Raw genomic sequence first — 27666 nt, forward strand, 5'->3', positions numbered from 1 at the left:
CATATGTCACATGCTCCACAGACAAATAATATGCCAATGCTGTGTGAGGCCACTCAGCACATGACCAATCACATCGTCAGCACCACTCGTGCCCAGTGCCTGTCAGCTGAAGTAAGGTATCCCATATTATATTTTAAGTTCTGATATACTGTGAATTAAATAGGTGAAAGAACTGTTTCGGGAAATTGCCTTTAATGTTTATGGTGTTATTTTATAGATATTATAGTGCATTTTGCAATTATAGCAATGTTGTTGGACTTTAAAAGCAACATATATGGATTTTTATGGGCATATTTTGAGTTTTGATATTGGGCTGATTTTTGGGCCCTTTTTATACCAGGTTGGGCGGGTTTTGGGCTGGTTTTGAGTTGCTGTTTGGCTGCTTTTGTCTCACAGACCTGGCAACCCTGGTCAGGGGTTTGCTTAGATCACGTGACATTTTGTTGACGTTTGTGGGAGAAAGATGGCGGCCCGCTGGAGCAGCGAGACTGTTGTGGTTGAATTTCGTGATGCACAGGTATTTAAGAGTATCACCGAGCTTTAAAATTAATGTACGACACACGGCAAACGGTGAAAGCTGCATTAAGTAGTGTAAACCCAGCAGAAAGTGGTAAGAGTGTCCGGTAGAACCGCAAAACCCACAACTTCAAAGTTGTGCATTAGTCTAGTAGTTAGCATACATTTAACCTCCTCAGTTTCAAATTAATTATGTGGAAATTCATCACGTTTTAATTGCAGCACAACACACCGACCCAGTATTTCAACACGCATATTGTATTGCTGTCGCTTTTTTGGAACTGCACCTTTACCTGCTTTGTGCTTCCAGGCCACCGCCATGTCTGTGGACTGCTGGGGTTACCATGCCGTGCTGTCTGGGTGAGTGAACCCAGCATGTGGATAACTGAGTCAGCTGGATTAGTTTGTTGTGAGGAAGATTTAGTTCCACTCTTTTGCATACTTCTCAGAATATCAGATCAAAATCTCAGAAACGTTTTAAATATCTTGGAACATGTTGAGTTAACTTAGAAGGACTGGGACAATACGCTTATCTCCCGATTTGATAGTATTACAATACTTGGGTGTCGATTCGATATGTATTGCAATCCAATATTATGATTTATTGTGATTTTTCTTGAATTCTCCTCTAGTTTGTGGATGAGGGTCTAAGGACAGAGGATGTTGTATTTTTCTGTAAAGCCCTTTGGGACACATTTGTAATTTGTGATTCTGGGCTATACAAATAAATAAAATTGAATTGAATTAAAAATTGAATGTAAAGTTTCATGAGGCTGTCATTATCCAAAGGTCACTACAGGTCATTTTATACAGTGATGTCAAGTTTCAAAAAATGGTCTCACTACAATGAAATGGCTATTATGGACACTAACATCATCACACATGAATCAAATGTGGCTCATTGAATCCACAAGAGTCTCAGCTTTCCAGTCAAAGCCAACTGATACTGTTAGCTCCCGATTCTTTTGTTGAAAGCCCAAGAACAGACCTGCTGTGTCTGTCCTCTGCTTAGCAGCCAAGCTGCCCTGAACTATGTAATACATTGGATAATGCAAGAAACATTGAACTATACGGCCAATTGTAACAACACGACTCCAAGACTGTTTAGGCCCCAGTCTGCACAAACACACCATTTTACAAACAGGCCACAAGAACACATTTGGACTGCATGGTTTGTGGCCCAAACTGCATGGGATTAGCAGAAGGTGGGCATGTCTGCAAAGGGGAGAGCCGTGGCTGCCCGGAGAACCCAGTTTCATTCGCACATCTGGAGGTCAGAGGTCAAGAGACCCCACTGAAAATGGCAGACTTTCTCTCGCCAAAATGTAAAAGATTAAAAAATTATTTAAAAAAAAAAAAAAAAAAAAAAAAAAAGAATCACCATACTTAATCAAATTGATTTTTCCCCCACCCCTTTAACTTAACCTTATTCAAACCAAAGGAAACAGTCATACCTTACAGGCATGTTGAGACAGCCAAGCAAATCAACTGTGTCATCAACAAATATCACCTATATTGAAGTAATTCACACAAAAAACATCAGGAGATAAGTAACTACGAGTTCTAACTAATTCAGATTCTGTTGCTGCTTGATGCAGTTGAACTTCAGAGCTTCGAAGTGACTTCATGCACACATGCTGGATCATTTCAGCAGATATGCTGCAGTGTTTGTTCCTGATTGCCACCACTGATCTGGAATATAATATAATACTACATTAAATATGAAGAAAAAATGTTTTTAAAGGAGCGCTTCATGGACTCATTGTTTAGTGCGAGGTGCTCTTTGGAGAGGGATATATGTGGTGCAAAAACTACATTAAATATATTTGACTATATTTCACAGATTTGGCTTGTGTCTTCGCCATAGTAATGATCAATGAGGCTCATGACATAGTTAGAGTCATTTGTCATACCGAACTGATAGAAAAATGTGATTGCTCAGAAATGAAGTGTAAATGTTTGGAAGCAATGGCCATAATGTGACTCCTGTAGCATGGTTTATTTGTGCAGCGGGCTCCTGTCATTCTGTGATGAATACTACATTATGAACACTATGCCATCAAAAGTAACATTCCAAATGGGGAAAATATTTTAGTAAGCTGTGGCTCCTCTCACTTCTGTTTTTCTTTTCTGTTTGGTGTTGGTATTTTTTCCTTTTATTTTGTCTGTAGCATCTTATCTTGATTTTATATACATAAACATCGATGTTTTTGTATGCAATTTTAAATAATTAAAATGAATGATAAATGAAAGTACAGAGCAGCTGTTTTGTGTTCTTGTTTCAGACGGCGCTTTCTATACATGGTGAATTTGGAAGCCCCTTCTGAGGCCCCTCGCAAAATCGGACGCCAGAGCAAATGGGATGTGGGGACTGTACAGTGGAATCCACATAAATCAGAGTCCCACATCTTTGCTGCTTCCGTGAGTCTCCATTACATACATAAAAAGTAAAAAGTCTTATTTGAAAATGTCTTGGACTACTCTACCGAGTGCTACAGAAAAATCCACCTTAAAATTTGGATCGTTACCCATATGGTTGTATTTGTTGTTCTATGCGAGTGAATTACATCCACCAAGTTTGGTCCATTAAATGTGTCCCTGTCATGAGAACCCGAGTTTCACTGCGAGTATACTGCTCCAAGGTGGGTGCAGTGTGCTTGTTGCAAAAGCAACAAATACCTTTATATGGGTAAGAATCCAAACTGTCACTTTGAGACAATTGAATTTTGGAATTTCAAAAAGGACCATACCAGTGATTTTTTTTTTTTTTTTTTTTTTACATGTTTAGCCCAATAACTACAAAATATATTAACTTCATGTTTCTGCTAATCTTTTCCCAAAGCAAGCAGTTGTATTTAACAACTCTGATATAGTTTTCCTACTTTCCATCCGGCCATTGGTCTGCATTCATTCATCTATGATATGAAAAGTTTCAAAGACTTCAAACTTTCTTCACACCAGTATTCATCACCGTAATAAAGTCCTTCACATTAGTTTTCATAAAAGCAGCAGCACTGGTGTGTTTTGATGACTTGAAATTGTACAGAGTGCCAGAAAATAGTCCCCAGGGAAAATTTTGGTTTACACAGCCAATTTATTATCAGTTCTGTGGTTTATGAATGGTGGCGACTTTGTTAGCGGCAGAAGCAGAGCATTATATGGTAGGTGTTTCAACCAACAATTCAAATTTGAAAATCAGGCGATTGTGATTATATGTAGTGCAATCTTTATTACACCTACATGATTTTCAGAATGGTGTGTTGCAATATAAAATGTGGGCAAACTGTAGTAAATGACTCAGATGTTCATAATCACCGGTGTGGTCCTTTTGGTGACGCTTTTGGTGTCACATCTTAGATATTCCTCAAGTGTTGTTCTTAATTTGAAGGAAAATCAACACCTCTGCTTAATGAACCTTGCTGAGTCTTGTGTGTTTGCAGAGCAACCAGCGTGTTGACCTTTATTTATGGAAAGATGGCTGTGGAGAGGTCCATACGTCACTGCAGGGACACACGCGAGTCATCAGGTAACACTCCCATGACATGTCAAATGTTCCTAAAACCAGAACTATAGCTGTAATAGATATCAGAATAGTTTGAATTCACACAAGCTCTGTTGACTTCAGTGACTTGGACTGGTCCTGGTTTGAGCCCGAGTACCTCGTCACGAGTTCAGTGGACACCTACATCTACATCTGGGATACCAGGTGAGAGCGCAGTGTGCTGAGAGAGCTTGACAAGAAGGCAGATGACATTATGTAGCAGGGCCACAAATATTCTGTGCTGTGTCTTTTTATTGAGGGAGCTTTAATCTGTTTGTCTGTCTTTCACAGAGACACACGGAAACCCACAGTGGCCCTGTCTGCTGTCGGTGAGTATGCAGGCGATGCTGAATCTCACGCTCACTGTGTTTTGGACTCACATCCTCTTCATCCAGCCGTCTGCATCACTTGTCGCTCTGTTTGTTTTTTTTCCCAGCTGGAGCTTCTCAGGTCAAATGGAACAGAAGGAACCAGTATGTCCTTGCTTCCAGTCATGATGGGGATGTTCGAATCTGGGATAAAAGGGTGAGTGGTTTACTTGGTTATTAGTCAGAGGGAATGGGAAATTGTGTTCATTCCAATCACTGATTTAAGTAAAAATTAAAATGAAAACTGAGTCCTGTTGCTTTTTTTTTTTTTTCTTTTCCCGGGTTAGGGATGGGGATGGAGTAGGTTGAGGGGAGGGGGGGACTGCAACAGGGGACACATACCAAGGGTAACTTATCTTATCCGCCATGTACTGTAACATCTACTGCCCCCTGTGGAAAATCTCTTAATAAAAAATTGGTCAAAAAAAAAAAAAAAAATGAAAACTGAGTGTGAACACTATTTGTCCTTATCATCAGTAGCCTGTTATAGTAATTAAGACAGATTTTGTCCAGTATTTCAGAAATTGAATATATGGCTTTTGTGGTGTTACTTAATGCTCATCTTTAGTTAAACAATAAATAAATATTAATTTTCTGAAACTTGTCATGTGCAAGCGTCTTGTGCTTTTGGTTTGATGTTTTTCTATGTTCTTTTTCTGTTTGGTGTCACTAGAAACCGAACACAGCGATGGAATATGTAGCAGCTCACCTGTCTAAGATCCACGGTCTGGACTGGCATCCGGATAACGAATTCATCTTTGCCACGTCCAGCCAGGACAACTCAGTCAGGGTGAGAGCGCCTCCCCTCGCTGCAGGGCTGCACTATGACTAGAGGGTCCCTAAGTCAGGGTTACAGGATGACAAGCTGCTCACTCTTGCAAAATACTTTACAGAATTCTTGATCAGTCAGTTCTGACTTGACAGTGAAGGCATTCTGACGCGTGTTATTTTGCAGACTCCTTTCAAGTCTAATCATATCACTCTGCGCACTAAATGTGTTGACCCCTTTTTTTAAAAAATTTCTGATCAAATTAACTGGCACCAAAAAAGCTATTTCTTACTGTAGACAGTGTATCCAGTGACTGAAGTTAGAAAGGGAAGATTTGTATAAAATTACTTTGAATTCATTGAAAGTATTGATTTGAGGTTGAACAGCAATGACTGATTTGGTTACACTGTTATGGTCCCTGTTCTGCTATAGTGTGGCCATGCATAGAGCTATGAATGTTTCTATGGTTACAGTTCTGCTGCAGTGTAGCCGTGGACATTTCTATAGCTACCACACCAAAGATGCTAGCCACAGATAACTACAACCAGAAATCTCAAAAATCAGTGATTCTCTGCTGTGACGACTCAGTAATGTTTTGAGAACTGAAAGAGAAATAACAGCCACCAGAATGTTTCTCTTTAGCAAACAGAACTGAGTATTCAAAAAAACCTTGTAACTACCTGGAGTAGTAAGTATAAAATTGCCACTAGTGCTGGACAATAAAGACAATCAATTACCGCAATATCTTAAACCTAATACCTCAACAGTGATATTCTGACTATACTGTAGCGATGACTATTGGTTCTTCTATAAGATGTTATTTATGCATAGCAGATTTTGATAAACAATCATTAGTCAGGCATATATGATGACCAAGAAGTTAGAAGCAAATAAAAGAACAGCTAAAACAAAATAATAAGTTTTAATTGCATCCCTCTTCTGTAATGCACCCTTTAAAACACGGAAAAATAAACACTTATGCCATATCACAATATTCAAAATCTTTTCACTCACGATCCTGCCTTTGACATTCCCAGCATTCTGTTTTTAATCTGTTTTTGTAGTTTTGGGATTACAGACAACCCAGGAAATGCCTCAACATCCTGTCCTGTCAGGTGCCGGTGTGGAAGGCCAGATACACAGTGAGTCTTCATCTACTACTGTTATCAGAGTTACAGCTATTTACTTAAAGTCCCAATGAAATGAACTCCCATTGTTTTAGTAAGTTGTTAAAAAACAATGTGGTCCCACCCAGAAACAGTATGCAGAATATTACAATGAGGGAGAAATGTCAAAACTGAAGAAACGGGTATTTGAGAATTTGTAGCGGTCTACATGACATCATATTCACATCAGGTAGTCCACAGAAGACCATACACACTCTGCAGCATGTAAATTAGCATGTGTGTGTGTTTGTGCCTGTGTTTACTTGTGCCTCTGTGCGCTCAGCCCTTTTCCAACGGCCTGGTGACAGTGATGGTCCCCCAGCTGCGGAGAGAGAACAGCCTGCTGCTGTGGAGCACCTTAGATCTCAACAGTCCCGTCCACGCCTTCGTTGGACACGATGACGTGGTGCTGGAGTTCCAGTGGCGACCGCTCAAAGAAGGTCACCCCGCTCCAGATGATATTATTTCACCCCTGCCCCCAGCTGTTATATAGTACAATAGTGGTGCTATCTTCCTGTCGTTGCTACTGAGTGCTGGAGAAATTGCCATCAGCTGTTGGTGAACAAACACTCAATTAAAAATTGACAAGATTTGCTTTATCATTTTTCTCATTGCTGGAACCTGTAACAGTCCCCTCAGAGGACTTTATTCCCGACTAGTCCATCTTCACCCTCCTGTTTTTCTTTTCTTTCTTACTTTTTTAATGATATTGGTTTTATTTATTTATTTATTTATTTATTTGTCGATGCAGTGGTTTGTGTCGGCTGTCATTTTCTTCTGCTGCTGGCTGCGTGGTGCCAGCACTTTCTGCTGCCAACTCGCTTTCATTCTGATCAGAAGCAGAACACAGTGGAAAGATTTTACTCTGTCACTGAAGATGAATATGATGGCTCAGGGAAAAAAAATCTGGAAAAGGGTTGAAAAACAATGAGATTTGGGAATAGGCCACAGCACAGGACGGCTCATAGATAGCTGCGTGCTGTTTAGTTCTGACTGTTTTTTTTTCCTGTCTGCTGATCTCGCAGGCTCCAAGGATTACCAGCTGGTTACGTGGTCCAGAGACCAGACACTGAGGATATGGCGGGTGGATTCACAGCTGCAGAAGGTTAAGTCCAGATTAGGCACATCCTCAAACATAGAAATGAATTGAATTAAATGAATTCATTTTTCATGGAATGTGTTCTCACACTGATGTGTGTGTTGTTTAGCTGTGTGCTAATGACATCGTGGAGGAGCTGATGGAGGGGATGACTCTGACCATGGAGGCGGAGAAGACTCTGTCCTCCCAGGAGCCTGAGCATCAACACAACACCAGCATCCCAACAGAAGACCTGCAGGGTGAGAGCAGCTGGCCGCACTGGCTCTATACATGCCACATGGTACTTACAGAGGGCTTTCAGATGACGTAAAGCATACCTCTGGCAGCCATACTGGAGGTCCTCATCTCTTCGTTAGCAGTGACTCTGACAGCTGATTGTGTTTCTTAACATACAGCTTGTCCTCCTCAGCAGAACTGAGCAGACATGGTTCATTTTCTATTGTTTTTGACTTGGAACTCATTGTCCCATCACTGATACGTTGGATTCATACATTTCATTTTGTTTAAATAATGGCACCTTGTCAGCTTGCTAAAAGGCTGACATTTTAATATCAGCCAACCATCACTGTCTTGTTGTGATTAGCACTAATGCATCTAGTAAAAGCTCTGCTTTGGCCAGTGGTCACATGTTCCCCCTTTAAAACCTGAGCAAAGTCCCTTGATTTCTTTCAAAAACATGGGAAAAAGTGCAATTAGCGAACATCCTTTGAAATCAGAGCACTTCACTTTTCTTTCATTAACAGGGAAAAAAGTTAGCAAATTTGCAAGAAATTTGAAATTGAAATTAGTAAGAAGTTACAAATGGATAAGGGCTAAAACTGAAGACATTTTCTTTATATTTTTACTTTTTGTTTTTGTAAGTACACAGTATTTTTCCAGTTGGGTTTCATTTCACTTAACTAAAATCTTTTTTTCCACACCTAGTTTTAGGTTTTGATCCAAACACCTCTTGTTTTGTTCTTCATGTGTTTCTAACATGTGGTATTGATGTGTCTCCCCGTGGTCCAGCAGACCACGACGGTGTTCAGTCTGCTCTGAGCTCCAGCGGCCGGCAGGAGGCCCTGGGGCCCGGCCTGCCCCAGACCCTGCAGCAGGAGTTCTCCCTGGTCAACCTGCAGATCAGGAATGTAAATGTAGAGGTGAGACAAAAGACAGTATGTCATTTAACATAAGTCACTTTAACTGCCTTCTGTCCAAACTGACTTGTAGTAAAAACATTTTGCAGTTGCAGTTTGGAGTTTTCATACCAGCTGTGTATCAGTCTTCATCAGCTAAGATCTCAAAAAGAATAGATTTTTTTATTAACCTCCACTAATGGAATTGGTAGAGTGGGGGTGTGGCTTCACATAAAAAGGCATGTCCCTTCCTGATGAATTCATGCAGCATTATGACTGCATTCAGCCTCGATGAAACACAGATATCCACATTGTTTTTCTACTTTACTTTTTTTCACAGAGCAAAAATAAGAAAAAGTCAATGAAAGGTGTGTTTTTGTCAGGGTTATATTTTTTATCTGATGGCAAAAGCATTCTCAATACAGGAGAGCTCTTCAAACAGCTGAGCATTAAGGCGGGACTGGATCATCATTTAAAACGATCATATATAGTTTTTATATGGGGTCATATTACGATAAAACAATAATTTAATAACATAGAGATAACCCATTCTGTTGTCCAAACTATGTGTATACATAAATGCAGTGAAATATTACGTATTTTAGGGAGTATTATTTGAACTATATATTTTACCATGCAGTGCACTGTAAGGGTCCTCAGGTGATTTATTTAGCATGTGATCTCACATACTTCAGCAGATATCATGGTCTACAGTTTATTATTGTAAAAAAACACCTTTACTTCTTCCGAATCACCTCACCCCACACCAAGGCTGGTATCTACTCCTGCAGGAGGACACTTTCACAGTTTCAGGCTTTCTAGTGTTAAGTGTCTAGTGTGTGTGTGTGTGTGTGTGTGTGATCTAGATGGATGCAGTGAATCGGAGCTGCGTGGTGTCGGCCCACTTTGGGAGTCATCAGGTCCGCTTGGTGGTCAAGTTCCCCACCCACTACCCCAACAACGCTGCCCCTTCCTTTCAGTTCGTCTCCCCCACCACCATCCCTTCTGCCATGAAGACCAAGATACAAAAGGTAACTCTGCTGAGAAATACACAGAAACCCTTCAAATCACATATCATCTCTTCAGTGTCGTCTGCCTCCTATATGATGGGGGCACAGCGCTAGAAGAACAGACCTGAAAACATGACATCACATTTTATTTTCACATTTTCTTTTTTTTAATTTATTTCTTCAGTCATGTTTATTGTGAATGAATTCCCTGTTTAAAGGTAAAGATGTATCCCAGAGGGGACTGTCTCTTTCTCCCAGAAAACTCTCCCACAATTTTTGTTCTCAAATTCCCGGACAGTTCTTTGCTCGTCTTTCTTTTCTCCATGCTCAGTGTGGCGCACACAGACACCAAGGTTGAGTCCACTTTTCTCCATTTTAACTGGTTGCAAGTGTGATTTCTATATCGCCAGCAACTGTTACTTGAAATCCAATTATTTTTTTACAATTTTGAAAAGGTGTCAATAATTTTGTGCAGTCCATTTTTTGGAGTTCTTAGTTTGGAGCTTGTGCATGTCCCTCATGCGCCTCTTCATATATGACATGACAAGCTCTTCAGCATGTTGTTTTTAGCATTCAGTATGAAGTGTGACCAACAAGGACTGGAGGTCTTTAGGGTGTGTGTGCTGGCTGCCAGGGTGTTTTTAGGTGGTTGCTAGTGTCTGTTAGGTGGTTGTTGTTGTGGTGCATTAGATCATTCTGGGCATTGCTAATTGGTTGAAGTGGTAGTAGTACTTATGATAGTAGTGATAGAAGCACCAACAGCAGTGGTAAAATTTGTTTCAAAGATACAGCAAAGATTCAGCGATGCATCAGATAACACAGGAAATGAATATGGGTCATTTTTGACCCCAGTTGTATGTTCATTCACAAAAAGGGTTTCTTTCCAAAAGAAAAAATGAGAAGGATTGTTGATCATCAAAAACAAGCTAATTGACAAATTCATGGAATACTGAATATTAAGATTAATTAGTTGCAAAGATATGTGAAGGAACACTCACATTTGAGCCACGTTATGTATCAGAGGGTTAATGTGTTCATATTGGACAAAAAAGCTTCTCACTGCCTTGCTCAGGTCAAAAAGGCTACCAAGGCAAGTACATAAATTGTGATGATGATGATGATGATGATGATGATGATGATGACAGGATGAATTATTGCTGAAGAGACCTGACTGTGTGTTTCCTCTTGGTAGATCCTGACAGATACATCACTCCAGAAGGTGAAGAGGAACCAGAACTGTTTGGAGCCGTGCGTTCGGCAGCTGGTCTCCTGTCTGGAGTCAGACATGGTGGGAATGACATGCACACATACACACACACATACATTATGTATATCTGTTTTAAATTAATATATTTGCTCACTCAGTTTACTTTCCAAGTTTACATTGCAGCAACCTAATTTTCTCATATGTATCGACAAAGTTTTATCTTTTACTGCATCCTTCTCATGACAGCTAGTGTCTCTTGTTTCCTCCTTACCTTCAGACTCAGGAGGACGGCCCGGCCCCCAGCCCGTATGTCCTGTCCAACCCCGTCACACCGGCCCTGCCAGCTTTCCCCAGAGTCACCAACACTTACGGCTCTTACCAGGTGAAACATATTCACATGTTATACAGGGAAACACCATCCTAAAACACGATAGCACTTAAACTAATGGTGATGTACCTTGCATTTCTTAGCCCACACCAAATACACCAAACAACAAAATGTTTGGTGTATTCTTTTCATTCATGTACATGATACTCGGACTACATGATCAGGGTTCCCACGCATCCTGGAAAATCTGGGAAGCCTTGAAATTTGTTGGCTAGTTTTTCCATTATGACAAACACCTGGAAAATTCCCAAATTGTTAAAATGTCCTGGAAATATGAGTGATATCCTTGAAAATTATAAAGTTTGGCTTAGATGACATATTAGATGTTTTGCTCAGCTCATGTTACACCTTTTTAGCCACTGACACCCTGCACAGCCTGGTCATATCCAACTGTTGTGTGTTGGCATTGTGCTGTGTCACATGTATGGAAGCCCAAACAGGCCATAAACATGCGGACTGACACTTTTATCAACACAGCGTTTGTGCAGCGCATTGTTTGGATGTTGTCAACACATTTGTATGTTGTTAACATAACTCTATTACATGTAAACAATTTGAACATTTGAAATTTTAAGATGACTTTTCTGGCATTTACATAAGTTATTGAATATATCCTTGAAAAATCTTTGGAAAAGATTTCCTTAAAAGATTGGGAACCCTGATGATGTTATGTCCAGATGTTTCAGCAGCTGCAACATCAGTGTCAGACATCAGGTTTTGGTGTCAGTCCCTCACAATCAAACAGCAAGGGCTCCTTTCTGAAGTTATCGTTTTGCGCCAACATACAATAGACTGGAGAAAAGGCAGAGATAACAGTTTAACACAGTTTAACAGTAATTTAACAGTAGCAGTTTAACAGTAATCCTAATAGGCCTGAATGCAATGCCACAAGACATGTTGAGTTCAGAATGTGGGGCAAGTTCATAACCATAAACATTGTTCAGTAACTAGTTGGTAAGCTGACTATATTTATATGCCCATATTCCCACATTTTATCGAAATTACAACTTTATGTCCATTCTCTGAGGGTGTTGAAATACATTCTGTTCCCCTTAAGACATCAGATTATGTTTTTGGCAATTTTCTTCCCAGGATGCAAACATCCCCTTCCCTCGGACGTCAGGAGCTCGTTTCTGTGGCGCCGGCTGTCTGGTCTATTTCACCCGGCCCATCACCATGCACCGCTCTGCCCCTCCCACCGAGCCCACACCCAGGTGAAATGCTGTGGTTAATGAAGGGAGGGGAAACACAAGTGATGAGTGAAATAATATCTGGGCGTTGTTTGAGGTTGAAGACAGTGATACTAGCTGTCACTGTGCTGCCGTATATGAGCGCAGGTAAACACCTTGATATAGTGTTGTACTTTAGTTGGACTCATAATCCAGATTCCACATGTAGATACTGTCAAACTTGGAGAGTGGAACATCCAGTTTCCAATAGCTGTGCGATAACTCACCAAAGAGTCTGATCTAAGTTTTTCCTGCCCTGTTCAAGACATTTGCTTGAATCTATTCTACAATTCTACAGTTTCAGCTCAACCATCAAAAACCAACCAATCTGATCGGGAATTCCAGGGATCTTACCGCTTCTGGTCTGTCCATCCATCCATCCATTGGACAAACATTATGTATTCCCGTGCTCCACCATTTAAAAAATATACTTCATGTGAATCTGTTAGGAGGTATCAAAAAAGATGAAAAAAGCCCGCACACACATTTTGCTCCAGAAAATGTTTTACTTAAACAACGTTTCGAGCGTGTCCGCTCTTCATCAGGTCATTTCCAAAATGATGACATGTCCAAAATGACCTGATGAAGAGCGGACACGCTCGAAACGCTGTTTAAGTAAAACATTTTTGGAGCAAAATGTGAGTGTGTGGGCTTTTTTTCATATTTTTCGATATGTTCCACTGAGCCCAGCATCTTAAGTATGTGATGTGCGTATATATCTACAAAATCTGTTAGGAGGCGCAATGGATCATAAAACCCAGGGCTTGGGTTGTATCTTTTCTTTGAGCCACTGATCAGATCTTTTTTTTGAATGAGTAAATAAAAAAAACAACAACAACAACAAAAAATGTCGCTCTCCCTTTATTCTTTAAAACATTTAAATCAAGGAACCTAAGGTCATGTCATGCACCCTAGCCACAAGACGGAGCTTATGGTTTTATGTAGGAATAAAGTACTATTAAAATATTGCAGATGTACATTCTGCTTTTGTGTAAATCTAAAAGATTGACTGGTGGTCTTTTTTTGCTGACAACACATGGCATCACAGAGCCGCCTCTTTAGCATTATGAATCATTCAAGACTGGTGGAGTGCTCTGTTTGGGATTTAGGGAATTAATACTTTAAAATCAAATCAGAAGTGCAGATCGTGGATCAGCTACGTTCAGTTACACCCCTAGAGAATATGTAATGTTAGTTAATCGAGACATCCTGGAGTTTGAGCTTTATTGTCTTCACCTTTTTGTCAACCTAAACATTTTTTCTTAAATACTGATTTTGTTTTTGCATTTGTTTGTGTTTGTGTGTGTGTGTGTGTGTGTGTGTGTGTGTGTGTGTGTGTGTGTGTGTGTGTGTGTGTGTGTGTGTGTGTGTGTGCTTCAGGTCGCTGTCAGCCCTGTCTGCCTACCACAGTGGCGTACTGACACCTATGAAGATGCGCACAGAGTCTCAGAGCACGCTGAGGCTGTACAGCGGCAGCCCGACTCGCTCCGACAAAGACACCGTCTCCATCTCTTCTTTTTACTACAAAGAACGGGTGAGAAACACACACCACTGTACCTCAGCAGTGGAGAAAGTCACCACATCACGTTGCATAGTGTGAATGTAGGGCAGAAAATCATGCATGGTGTCAGGCTTACATATTACATGGTTTTGTCGCATACTCACTTCTGATTGGCCAATGAATACTTTCACAGCGATATTATTTCATTGCCAGCTACCAGCTACCTTAACTAGGCTTGTTTTTAGCTATAGTTGAGCTACGATGCTTCAGGCTTCCATGTAGGAGGAACTTAGTAAGCACATGAATTTCCTGTCCCTGTAACTTCTGAACTCTTAAGTCTTAGTAGCATGATTTTTTTTTTTTTTTTTTTTTATCCCGGATGCCCTGGGTCAAGACGCATCTGTCCATGTAAGCCACACCTGTGTCCACCTGGGTAGATTTTCTGCTGTTTTGTGTTTTGTCTAAATTATCTTCAGCCAGTCTTTCTTTAAGTCTAACTAAATACAAATGATACCTATACTACCTAGATGATGTCTGTTAAAACGTGTAAATTGTTTAATAGGTTAAGGCAATAAAGTTGAACAAAGTATTGTTCCGTAGGCGTACAACATGAGTTGGACAGTCTTGAAAATGGACCCTACAATTGAGTGTAAAGATAATGTGCTTGTCTTTCTACCCAAGGGATAATGGTTTGAATCCTATCCTCCTTTGCTTTTTTCCCCTGTCCCACATGAAAATCAAGGCTGAGACTGAAGTATTGTTCCTATCAATCAATCAAACAGCATACATTCAAATTCTTCTGAAGTTCACATTTGGTTGAAGACTGCTTATTGTGCTTTGACCCCTATCAATTACCTCTTGTGGCAATCATTTTTGGTATTAGTCTCAGTATTATAATTACTATTACTGTTGTTGGTTCATATCTGATAATATCACTCCGTCCATTTGGTTGTTTGTTAATAAACAGCCGAGGTTAGAAACATGGAAGACCTTTACAATCTTAATCTATTCAGAGGGGCAAACTTTTGATTCCAGTTTAGAGGCTGAATACAGTCAGACTGAGTCTTATTGCTGTGGTTACAGTTCTGTGAGCTACACTACTGCCTTTAAATGGAGAATTAATTTACTGAAATAATTCTTCAAAACTAAAATGAATTAATAAAATGAGTAAATGAATGAACAAATAAATATGTTTGCAGACTGTTTGCAGTAGCTGAGGAGGAACCCTCATCACACAGAGGTGGACAACACTGACTGATATCTGCTATATAACGAAACGGCAGTATTTGCCAGCTTATACAGCGCTGATGTGTTCTGTCATTCATGTTATCTGTGCATATTCCCCAGCCTTGTTTCCCTGGCTGTCTGCCTGATGAGCTTTTTTGTTTGTTTTCTCTGTGTTGTTTTTGTGGTTGGGCAATCTTTTGTGCCCATGCTGCTGTGGTCCACTCTCCTTCCCATTCTCCTCCAATCAGAAGCTCCCAATCTCTGCCTCCCGCCGCTGGTCTGTACAGACCATTCATGACTGCCCGGTATTGAGCTCTCTCCTTCCTTCCCTTCATCTGCCCCTCTATTCCGCTTACCTTTGCCTATTCTACATCTTTCCATCTGTCTTTTCCATCTGTCATCCCTCCTGTGTCCACATTGTGGAATGTGGGCATTTCAGTGACACACGTGGGATTTTGCTGTTTTCTCCGTCTTGCATGTCTCTGTAATTGCGCCATAGTAACTTCCACACTAACACCGCTGTCTGACTGGTCAAATACATACATTTTCCCTGTCTGTAAATGGTGGGTTAAGCTTTTAACATACAAGTTTTGTGCATGTAACAAGCATAACAGATAAGTCTGTATGATCTCTAATGCAAAAATGTGTTCAAATTAATTTCTGTTGGTCATTTTTTTCATCATAAGTTGTTTTGTTTGATATAATTTGGTTGTTTGGGCAATGCATCAGTTTCATACAAAGTAAACCAACCCATTGTTCACACTGTGAGCAGAACGTTCAACACGTCACCAGAAGTCATAATTCCAGCAGCATTGAGCGACCAACAAGCTTGCCACCATGGCTGAGCTTTTTGCCATCAGATGCACATGCTTCCCTGTCTCCCGACTAATGTGATTTTGTTTCAGGAACAATAACTCCTCTTGGCAAGTTTCACTTACCTACAGCTTTTATTTGAAAGACTGTCTCAAATAAAATGCCTGGAAAATTGGTGCGTCCATTGTTGGGGTTGATGCTCTGCTTTAAAATCATGTTAGTATTTTCTGCAAATTACCAGCAAGTGGTGGGTTAGCTGCAGTTATGTAGCCCATGTCACAGCGCTGTGATACATGCTATACTGACATGAGAACACACTTTATGTCATGTCACGTTACTACCAGGCGCCGGTAAAATCAAGGGATATTATGACCCATCGCTTGGCATCAAGACAGGCAATCACACAGTCATAAAAATATAGAAATTACCTGTGATACTGCATGATTTGCTACAGGTCACTTCATAGATGCAACCAGAGCATCTGACCCCATCCACCATTAAGTCTGAAAGGAGGAACACATTAACCAAGTTGCTCGCAGTGTGAACACCAAGTTAATTTGTCATTTAGACCACTTTTAATCAAGTGGCGCTTCACTCCTTTGGCTCTGCTGTCTTTACCCTCCTGCCTGTCCATCAGAAATCCCGAAGGTTTAAGACCAAGCGCGAGGGGACGGACTACGGCAACCGGCCCATCAAGCTAGCCGGCAAAGTCATCATCCAAGAGATTTCATGTCTGCTGCCTGTCCACAAGGCGCTGGGAGAGAGCTACATGTGAGTGGCTTCATCACCATGACTAGATTATCAGTCAAAAGCAGTCATTTTGATTGGAAGTTTTAAAGTAGCACTAAGTAGTTTAGGCACACCTTACAGCCACCTGCACACAAACAGGAAAGTGAAAGAGAGAGAGCAGTTTGCTGGCTAATTAGAGTTTACCTCCAGCAGAAGTGTGTGGCAAGAGGTAATATATCATGCCAAATACCTGAACAATCCAAAAACCAATATATTTTGCCTTTTTTTTGTTGGTGGTTCACTCCTAGCACTGTTCTCTATCAATGAGCAGAAGAAAATCTGATGTTGAATTTTTGTTCGAAAGCAAAGAACAGGTCAGAAAACCAGTTTTAAAACCAGGAATCTCACAACCCACTCCACCATTGCAGGCATATAATGTTCATTTTCTGCAAAGGAACAGGGAAAAAATGTATATACATACATGCACACATCGCCCCTTTAAAGAGAGTGAAATGTCTGCCAGATGACCTTAGCACTATGCTCTGATATTGTGCAGAATCTCTGCTAATTTGGAAGGTCGAAAAATTCCTGTAATTATTATAGTAAAACTGCAATCACAAAATAGGACTGCTAAAAACAAAACTTAGAAAAAGCTCTCACAACGTGTGTAATATTAAATTAAAAATTGCATTGATTTTTGTTAATGGAATGCAGCCCTGTTGCTCAAACAGCACATAGTTTTTAACTGTTTGTCCCTCCATATTTTGTGCCTGTGAAGTTATGTTGTTTATCTTCCACTTCAGTTTGAATGTGAATGACATCCAAGACACGTGTCAGAAGAATGCAGCAGCAGCTCTGGCAGTTGGCCGGAGGGATGTGGCAAAGGTACAGTTCTTTTTTTGTCAGCATACTTTACCAAGAGTTTGTTAGTCACAGCTGATTTGCCGTCTTTACTGTATCATGAGCGACGTTCACAATCTACCTACTTTTTTGACGTTTCTTGGCCGTTCACAGGCACAGAACAGGGTTCCCATTAGTCCTTAAAAAGTCAAAAAAAAAAAAAAAAAAACTCTTAAATTCAATAATCTGTATTTTAGGCCTGGAAATGTCTATTAAAGTCTATTAAATAGGTTTTCATTAGGGATGCACCGATATGGAAATTTTGGCCGATACCGATATCCGATATTAATATTGCTGTTATGGCCGATATCCGATATTTACCGATATCGATATGTTTTTTTTTTTTTTTTTTTTTTTTTTTTGAGTGGATGTTTACTAGTAAGCGTGACTCCAATAATTTAACAATATGTTAAATTATTATTTGTTTTAAAAATGTAAATTACTTATCAAACAGACCTAACAATTCAACTACCAATGAATGAGCAGTAGTATGCATGTGATAACACAGATTGAATATGAAAAATAAGCCGAAGTGATACCTCTTCTCTGAATAGACAAGCTAAGCCAGTGTGCTGCTGTTAGCCAGTGAAATTAGAGCAGAGTGGCACCTCTTCGCTTTGTTACACAATCTATGCCAGTGCGCTGCTGTAGCTGGAAAGTTTCTTTGCTTTTCGGCTCGTGCGGTGCCGGTGCAGTTATTATTATGTCAAATTCTGCGTTAAAAATAGATTGTTTTATTTGGCAATTCTGTCCACAATTCTGTGATCGATAAGTTATTGACCTGGCTTTTGAATTGTCCTTGGCAAATATCTTGGTTTGGTCGAGTACTTGTTGTATTGGGCTCCCAGCTGCGGCGGCGGCTGCTGCTGTTTTCGCTTTTGCCTGCTGGCTAACGTTAGCAGCATTAGCTTTCTGCCATTGGCTGTGAACTTCTGGATGGCGGTTTTTCAGATGAGATAATAAATTTGTAGTGTTGAATGACTTGACGCGGCATCCTCCTCGCATTACCTCGACTTTGCAGGTGTTGCATACTGCTTTTCGAGTATCTTCTTTCGACACCGTGAAAAATGACCACACCGCCGACATTTTTTTTCTCCTCTTCATTTTAACACCCCACAATCCTGGGCTGTTTATGTCACTGACACGTGCCCAAACAAATACCGCATGACCAAATCCCTCTCCCCCTTTCTCTCCCTCTCACCCTCCCTCTCCCGACACACATACACAAACAGCAATTAGACGGATATAAACATCGGTTGTTAATATCGGTCCAGTTTTACTCATCTGACCGATGCCGATATGTTAAAAAATGACGAACATCGGCCGATACCGATATTAATGCCGATATATCGTGCATCCCTAGTTTTCATAGGTCTTTAAAAACTGACTGGGTGATGCTTACTTTCATAAAACTGCAAACATTTTGGATTATTTTTTAATGTAGCCAGTTTTTGCCTTTGTTTTTTTTTTAAACAAAGACATTGAGTGATTGAGTTCTTGTCCTATAGTAGTGCAAGTATGGCTGTGTCATCTGAAGATTTTAAATACTGTGTGTGTCTGTGTGTTTAGGTGTGGGCCCTGGCATCTGCAGCAACCAGCTTGGACCTGAGTCCAGATCCTGATCCAGATAATGACACTCCCTGGGCCAGACACCCCTTTGGTCGCCACCTGCTGGAGACTCTGTGAGTAGCAGCCCATTCATTAACGTTATGAGTGGAGTAAAACTCAGGCTGAATCCCAGTTTCACACTCTGGACTGAGTTCTCTCAGACTTTAGTTGACATATCCAGTATCTTCAAAGTGCAATGAGAGGATCTGAAAGAGTATAAAAAGGAGAAACAAAACAAGCTTAATGACATAGGCACAGGCCTCAGAAGTCTGACATAACATTGACAACAAACTTTAGCCCAAATGTGGAATTCAGCATCCAAATCTTTTTCTCCAAGGGGACAATCCTTTGGTTTTTCGCATAATCATTCCGGTACATTCTGTAGTTTAAGCTGGTGCTTAAAACTTGGATGCTTGAATCTGCATATTTCCAACCAATGAAAATTTGAGCCGGACAAGAGCATATTGACCAGCTGACCACAAGACCGCAGACCTAGAAGCTTCCAAAAGTTCACATTAGAGTCACATACATGACACATTTGCTGAAGATTGGAAGTCAGTCAGTTACTATTTAATGAACAAAACCAAAAAAAATGATGACATTAACAAAATATCCAGTGAGATTTTATGAGGCATTAACAGCCCAAACTGAATCTGTCTGTTTTTGTGTTTTCTGGCGACCCCCAGTTTGGACCACTACAGTCAGATGAGTGACGTCCAGACTCTGGCCATGTTATGTAGTGTTTTCAAAGTGCAGGGTCCTCCTCCAGACTGCTTCTCCCTCTATGGACACCATCCCCCTCGGTCCTCCATGTTACCCCCTCACCACTACCGCTATGTAAGTCCTGGCAAGTATTTACTCTGTTTTACTCAGGAAACGTTTAGTTAATGATTTCCTTCCTTTACGAAAAAAAAAGCTTACACTGAGCATATAGCAGATATGCTTAGTGTAAGCTTTTTGATCATACAGTGAGCTTATTTTAATTTGTATTTTATTTTAGTTTTTTATCCATGTGATTATAAGACAGTAAAGAATGACTATTAAACCCACTTGTGAATGAAATCCATCTCTGAAGGACAGTCTAATAATTCACAGCATTCTTGATTGTGACAAAGAGTGAAAATCCTTTATTAGTATGGGACAACAACCAGCGCATTTTGACTGCATTCCCCATGTGAGTATGGAAAACTACAGTGTATTAACCTATTCCTCAACCTAAGTATAAGTAATCCATTCATTATCCATAGCAGTGTCAACAAGTTTCAAGTTCACACCTGATTTGTTCAGAGGAGTTAGAGGTAAGCTGGACATAGTATTGGGGCTTCAGCAAGATGTGTCTTACTCCACATGACTGTTGTTCCTCCCTTGTCTGCTGTTCACAATCAGAGTGCCTTGAATTATTGGACTGTCCATCTTTGATGGACTTCATTCACAAGAGGGTTTAACAGTCATTTTTTATTGTGTTGTATTGTTCTCCCTCATCCTTGAAGAGCACCTGATGGTGTGTTTTATATTTCCTTTTACTGCAATTATTTTCTCTTTATATATGACCAAGTGCAGCATTCCCTATCCCTTGGTCTTCAGCATTTGATTATGATTATGATTATGATTTTATTGGGTTGTTTTTTTATTATGACTCAAATGTGTTTTCTTTCCATCTTGTATTTTTAATGGCAGACTTGCACATGCAGACAGTAAAGTTGTATTGAATTGAATTCAACTGAAAGGAAACAGGAATGTAACATCCAGCTGTGAATTTGGTGGAGGTTTTGTTTGTATTGTATTTGTTTTGTGTAAAATAAGTGAAGAAGACCTTCGTGAATATTGATATTCACGTCACTTTACCCGTCATTGAAATGTCAGTTTTCTCATTGTTGACTTAATAAATATGAAGGTCCTAGATCCCCTGGACGTGGGTTTCAAGAGCTCAGGCTCTGCTACAACCCCACGTACTGATTTCAGCTAACAAGCCAGCTCAAGCTATACTAAAAAAAAATCTTGCCCCATGTATCTTAAATAATGAGGTGATTTTGTTTAAATGTGTGTTCATGAGTCTTTGTTCTGGTTGTGATCACTTTAAAAGCTCTAATTAAGTCTTCAGATGTCAGTGGTCAGCTTCAGGATGTGATACACTCTATCATGGACTCTGTTGTTATCTCAGCCCAGTTACACGTCCAGCTCCGTCACCTCAGGCTCCTGCTCCAGCACCTCGGACTCCATCACCACAACCACCTGGAACATCGGTGAGACAGCGCAGCTTCTCCTCAAACCCAAATCCAACTTTAGTAACTTGTATATTATGTTAAGGGTATTATGTTAAGTGCAGTGGCTCTTGGCTGATTGTTTGCCATTTCTTCTAATAGTACTTAGCATGACTTTGTTTATTTATTTATTATTTCATGTCATGTTTTCTCCTTAGGCCGCGATTCAGAGCATGCCCCCCCGTGGGGTGAATCCTCTCCTGATGACTATCGCTATGGTAACCAGGTTTACACAGATCCACGGGAACGAGAGCGGGAGCAGCATGACATGAACAAGAGGTGGCGTGCTTTTGTCTGCTATCACACAGTTCCACACTACAAAGACACTGAATGGCTGTGCGTCATTAACAACAATGAGTTGCTGCCTCAGGTTACATAGACTCGGGTGTTCTTGTTTTTTTTTTTTTTTTTCTCCTGCTACTATCAGACTTCTGGACCCAGCCAACATTTTACAGTTTGATGACTTTAAGAAGTGTTACGGCGAGATCCTTCATCGTTGGGGCCTGCGAGAGAAAAGGGCTGATGTGCTCAAGTTTGCCTCCTGCCCTCCTGAACCTCACAAGGGCATAGGTATGCTACAGACATTACCTGATCATATTGAATGAAAATCAAAAAGGCATTTGACATGTCATTTTCTAAGACTTACACCACTGTATGGTTAACAGTATTCATATATTAATTAAAATTTGAGACTGTTTATTATGGTGGGTGAAGGCACCCCTCCAGGGAGCAGCAACTACTGACGCTGTCTTCAACCGAAGTAAATGCAGCTGGAGGCGGTCTGACAGACACGAAAGCTCTAGTGGAAGAGTGGTACAGTTCTCACTTAAGATTTTGCCAGCAAAATGAACAGAGGCAGAAATTAGTAACTGAACAGAGAACTGATAAGAGAACAAGTGGTCAAGTCAACAGCACATCATAAGCTGTATTTTAGATGCTTGTCAGACTAAACTTGCTTCTTAAATGACAGGATGTGCTCCAAATCGCTCCATATAGGCAAGTAGGCAAAGCTGTTGCAGTTTGCAGTGTCTCCTTACTTCAGGTTTTGAACCAAGAGAGTGTCATGATACTTTATGGCAGCTGCTTTTTCACAGAGTTGGTAATAATTTTGTCACCCATAGTGTAGACTGCACAATGCTTCTAAATGTGCTTTTCATGTGCTTTGGTGTTGTAAGCAGCCATTTAGAGTGGCCTCATCCTGTGCTCCCATTTTGAATCCAAATAGATAAATACAGTTTGAACATTTCATTTTTCCAGGGATGCAAACAGCGTGCCGAAACGTGCAACTCGTTTTTTTCGTGGCCATTTCGGTGACTTGTGTGAATCGTGCAGATCCAATGAGTTTTTTTTTTGTTTGTTTTTTTTTTTCGGAATCGCGGAATTAGCCAAATAAAATGGAATCTATTTTTAACGCAGAATTTGACATAATTATTTTTCAATCTGTGTTATCACAGACATACTCCTGCTCATTCATTGGTAGTTGAATTGTTAGGTCTGTTTGATAAGTAATTTACATTTTTAAAACAAATAATAATTTAACATATTGTTAAATTATTGGAGTCAAGCTTACTGGTAAACATCTACTCCTTCAAGATAATTTATTATCTTATACAACTCATAAACATACACTAACACTACATACCGAGTGTTTGAGCATCATATCTCTTCTGTGCTACAAAAGATCCCCCCACCCCAGAGGTTCGGAAAGTTCTCTCTTTTTTGAGGTCTTGCTGTTTGCATCCCTGTTTTTCATCATGTTCAAACAAGTATTGCAACTTACAATAAAAAGTGACAGCCCTAGTCCACTATATGCTTCTATATCCCCCTTCATCAATGTGCATTCTGTCTTCTTTCCAGAGTTTGGACTGTACTGCTGCCACTGCCATAGTCAGGCCCGGGGCACCCAGTGTGCTGTGTGTAAGCGGCTGACTTTCCAGTGTGCCATCTGCCACGTGGCCGTGCGTGGCTCCTCCAACTTCTGCCTCAGTTGTGGCCACGGAGGACACACCAGCCACATGATGGACTGGTTCCGCTGCCAGGACGAATGTCCCGCCGGTTGCGGTTGCCAGTGTCTTCTGCAGAGCACCTTCTGAATCTTTGGGGCTGCGTGGACATAGGAGACACATGGACCTCCCTCTCTGTCATACACACACACCAAACAGAAATTCTGAAAGATTACTGATCTGTGAAAACTAACATGGTCCAAAGAGGATGGAAGTGTGGTCAGTAAAGAGCCATACCAGTGATTTTCAATGTTTGGCTCATTTACTGCAATTCAGTTCTACAACTCTATTCAGCATATCAGTGGAGAGTCACACTACAGAAATTATATGCCTTAGCAGCCACTCATAAACCTCAGAGCTCCTCTGGCCTCGGTCTGTCTTCCTCATTTTAAAGGACCATACCAGTAATTTTGAATGTTTGTCCCTTTAACTACAATTCCTCTTCATTTTACATTGCAACAAATCATTCTCCAAATCATGCAACAGAACTAAAGATTTCACAACATATAATCAAAATCCTTTATCAATTTTTTTTTTTTTTTTTTTTTTTGAATTTTTGGTTGAAACACCTACCTTATAATGTTGTGCTTCTGCAGCTAACAAAGATGTAAAGCAAACATTTCCTTGGGGATGGACTTGAAGTGCTCCAATCTAACGCCATGATCCGCATTAAGCACCAAGCTGAACATGATTCAGTTTTGGTTGCACCACACATCAGCATCAAAGACCTAAATTGTGGGAAGTCACCAGCCTCCCACAGTTTCCCAGTGAGAAAGTGAAACTTCAGCTATATCCTCTGTTTCAGAATGGGCTCCTTATTGTCTTATCATTTTTTTTTTATTTTCAGTGTTATTCTCTTTGTTGGTTGAGGTTACCTACAGATGGGTGACAAACTCAGGGAAAAATAACATCAAGTGTCTTCAAAAGGTGCTGGACCACCATGAGCCACCAGAGCAGCGTCACTGCTCCTTGGCACAGATTCTCCAAATCTCTGGAGCTCCACTGGAGGGATGGAGCTCTGTTCTTCCAGAAGATCTTGTTTACACAGAGGGCTGCGTGCTTAAAGCCACAAATGCACATTTGCGAGTTGAGTGGCATTGATCTACAGAGGTGCGAAAAAAGTGATGAGTCATCCTTCACCATAGACAGGTTGGCGAGTGCATGTGTGAGGTCCATCAAGACAACACGACAGGCCTGAATGCTGGACCCCTACAGTGAGGGGGTTCACTGGCTCTGTTATGCTGTAGGGAGACAAGGTTCACCTCAAATCAATACAAAGTTATTTTGAGTGATCACCTTTGTCCTATGAAGAAACATTTCTATCCTGATGGGAGCGGTCTCTTCCATGATGATAATTCCCGTCATCCACAGGGCATAGCGCTCACTGAATGATTTGATGAGGATGAAAATGATAGAAATCATGTACTGTGGTCTTCACAGCCACATCTCAATCCAGCTGAACACCTTTGGGAGATTCTGGAGTGCTGTGCTAGACAGCGCCAAATGAGGGAACATCTTTTTTGGGAAGAATAGAGCTCCATCCTTCCAGAAAAGTTCCAGAGATTTGAAGAGTCTTTGCCAAGGAGCAGTGAAGCTGTTCAACATTTTACTAAGACACCTCATGTTGCTTTTTCCATCGTCACCTGTCTGTAGCTAATACCAGATAGATACATGCTTACTAACCAGAATGAAGTAACTCTCTTTGACCTCTTACTTTTGGTGTCACTAGCATGGCCCACATCTGGACATGAGGAAAAGAAAAGCCTTCTGTCTGATCCTGGCCTCAGTGTGCAATGTGAGAAGCTGTGTGTTTCAGTTCTGAATTGTCAGAGCTGCGATATGTAACTTTCCCTCTTGAGGCACTTAACCCCGACCTCCTCCCTCCGCACACTGACCCCTGTCAGTCATCTTGATGAAGTGTCGTTTAGCCTGAGGCCTATATGAAGTCACTAAAGACCTTGAAGCAGTTGAAGCTCATCTGCAATAACACAAGTAAAGCTGTTTTTCTTTTAATTTTTCTTTAATTTATTTATTTAGCCTCAGTGTTCTTCTGCTCTCCTCCATTGTTGTCGTTGCTGTGATTTCCTGACGTGTGGCTCGCCACACCCATAAGCCACCCACCACAAATGGTGAACACTCAAAACATCTTGACATCAACCTTGATCATATTTTTCTGGCCTTTTTGAGGTCTAAATGACTGATAGAGATATGAAAGTTTTAGACTTGGTCAAGTATTGTGCTAGATCGCTTTAGACAGCCCCCGCAAAATGGGCTGCAGTGTAATCTCATAGAGCAAGAATGCCCATCAAATTACGTCTACTGACAGTGCTTGTTTTTGCCACTGCAAGGCTCTGACAGGTTGTTAGTATCATCATTATCAGTCATTTGGGTCCCAAAGGAGTAGAAACAGGGCCCAGGTTGAAAAATACCAGAATTAGCCTTTAAAAAGCTATTGTCCGGGACCAAGCAATTTAGACCTGAACATACAAATCTATAATGCTATGCGATTTTCATGTCAGAGAAGTTGAACAATGTAGCTTTAATTTTACTTGAAGTAACGGAGAGTAGGAGACGCTGAAGTACAGTTCTCTCACCTGCAAGAATATCTGTGTCCACCTCCAGGGGACAACATGGAGTGTTAAACCCGGGCTAAACAGAATCAAATGAATAGCAGTCAATGGGACTTTAATAGAAAATCAGTATTCTAAACTATAATTACAATTGTCACGTCATGTTATAGTTATGCCTTTGTTATAAATATTGGGCCGTGTAACAATGACCAATACGCCAGGTACTGGTAAATATGTGGAATCAAATTTAGTGATCATTTTGTAGCGTTTAGCCCCACTGGCTGACATTTATTCTCAACTGTTTAGCAAGTGTTCAGCACTGCCCCCGATGGCCAAACAACTGTATTGCACGCTTTTTTCTGTGTCTCAGCAGCGTAGGGCCGTTGCTCAGCTTTCTCTATAGGCTTTGATTCATCTTTCACACAAGAGACACTCGATATGTCCAATAGCCTTACACGATGTAGTGCTGGAGACAAGTGCTAAAGCAATTACAGGGCTATGTTTTTGAATGTGAAAACACTGTACTATAATCATTTGAAATCAGTAGGGAGAACTTCTCTCTCTGAATTTGTGATATGTAGAAAATAGTTACTGTATGAATAGTCTACAACTGTGCCACTGGTAAAACAATAATAATAATAATATTAAATGATGTCAAAGACTGAATTTTCAATGAACTTGTGAACTTCTGTAAAAGTATAGAGGTTAGAAGTGCCAGGACGTTTCCTTCTCCTTTACTCTATTAGAAGAGGAAATCATGTTTCTGCAGTGTATTTGCACTGCCAGTATCCAGTGTTTTCTCCTATTTTTAACATCTTGAAGTTTTAGTGTTGAAATTTGAAATTAGATTTATTTTCCTGTGGGGGAAAAAAAAAAAAAAAACTTTGGAAAGTGTGTCATTTTTTTTCTTGTCATGATGGAAATGGCCCTGAAAGAGCACCATGGGACACGAAATCTCTCCCCCCCAAAAAACAGACTAAAGAAATTCTTTTAGGACAAGCAGGTCTTGAAGGCAGGATGTCTTATGGCCTTTTTCATAAGAGCCATTTTGATATGAAATATCAGTATTAACACAGGTGTCACTGATGACGTTAATGAAGGCTCTGCTCCATTTCAGTGCAGCAGAGTGTTTCCAGTGAGGCAGCATGAGGACTGGCAGGACTCCGGCTGAGAGGAACACAATATTCACTCATGTTATTAGTAACACCTGGGTTTACCTGCTATTTCAAAAGGACCGCTGTGAAAAAGGTCTGCTGAATGTTAGGGGACATGTGGCTTATATTACTCCCGCTAAATGAACTGACCTATAAAAACAACAACAGACTAAAAAAAGTGCAAAGAAGAACAAATGTTATGTCAGCATCATCAGGACTGTAGTTATGGCAACCACACTGTTTTTCTGCAGCTGTTGAATATCAGATGGTGGATGACACTGATGCACACACACTATACACACTGCTCACCAGATACTTATTATCCCTGTGTTTGAAAGCTACCAGCTGGGATCAAAGCCTTATCCTGCAGGGCGCATGTAGTTGGCGATTGCTAATAATACAGTCCAATGTATTATAATACAGTTATAGTGCATGATAATACAATGTATTACAAACAACCCCCTTCACTTTTGAAGGGCTTATCATGTATTA

At 40.5% G+C, this 27666-nt stretch overlaps 1 protein-coding gene across 4 annotated transcripts; it reads left to right on the forward strand.

Annotated features, from left to right (window-relative positions):
- The first annotated feature begins 421 nt into the window (after window positions 1-421).
- wdr59 (WD repeat domain 59) lies at window positions 422-26737 on the forward strand. Of its 4 annotated transcripts, none has more exons than XM_030048189.1 (27): window positions 422-517; window positions 827-876; window positions 2802-2937; window positions 3957-4042; window positions 4142-4222; window positions 4349-4386; window positions 4494-4582; window positions 5099-5215; window positions 6259-6336; window positions 6644-6800; window positions 7386-7465; window positions 7569-7698; window positions 8468-8598; window positions 9441-9605; window positions 10777-10872; window positions 11069-11173; window positions 12272-12393; window positions 13789-13942; window positions 15385-15441; window positions 16587-16720; window positions 17482-17563; window positions 19148-19260; window positions 19873-20023; window positions 21348-21429; window positions 21606-21726; window positions 21875-22017; window positions 23305-26737. In XM_030048189.1, the coding sequence occupies exons 1-27, from the start codon at window positions 464-466 to the stop codon at window positions 23538-23540; spliced, it is 2988 nt and encodes a 995-aa protein (XP_029904049.1). In that variant the 5' UTR covers window positions 422-463; the 3' UTR covers window positions 23541-26737. The 4 variants fall into 4 exon arrangements, with proteins under 4 accessions (XP_029904049.1, XP_029904050.1, XP_029904052.1 ...); XM_030048190.1 differs by having other exon boundaries at window positions 8471-8598; XM_030048192.1 differs by lacking the exon at window positions 15385-15441.
- Window positions 26738-27666: the final 929 nt, after the last annotated feature.

The sequence above is a fragment of the Myripristis murdjan genome, chromosome 3, assembly GCF_902150065.1.
Source record: "Myripristis murdjan chromosome 3, fMyrMur1.1, whole genome shotgun sequence".
Lineage (NCBI taxonomy): Eukaryota > Metazoa > Chordata > Actinopteri > Holocentriformes > Holocentridae > Myripristis > Myripristis murdjan.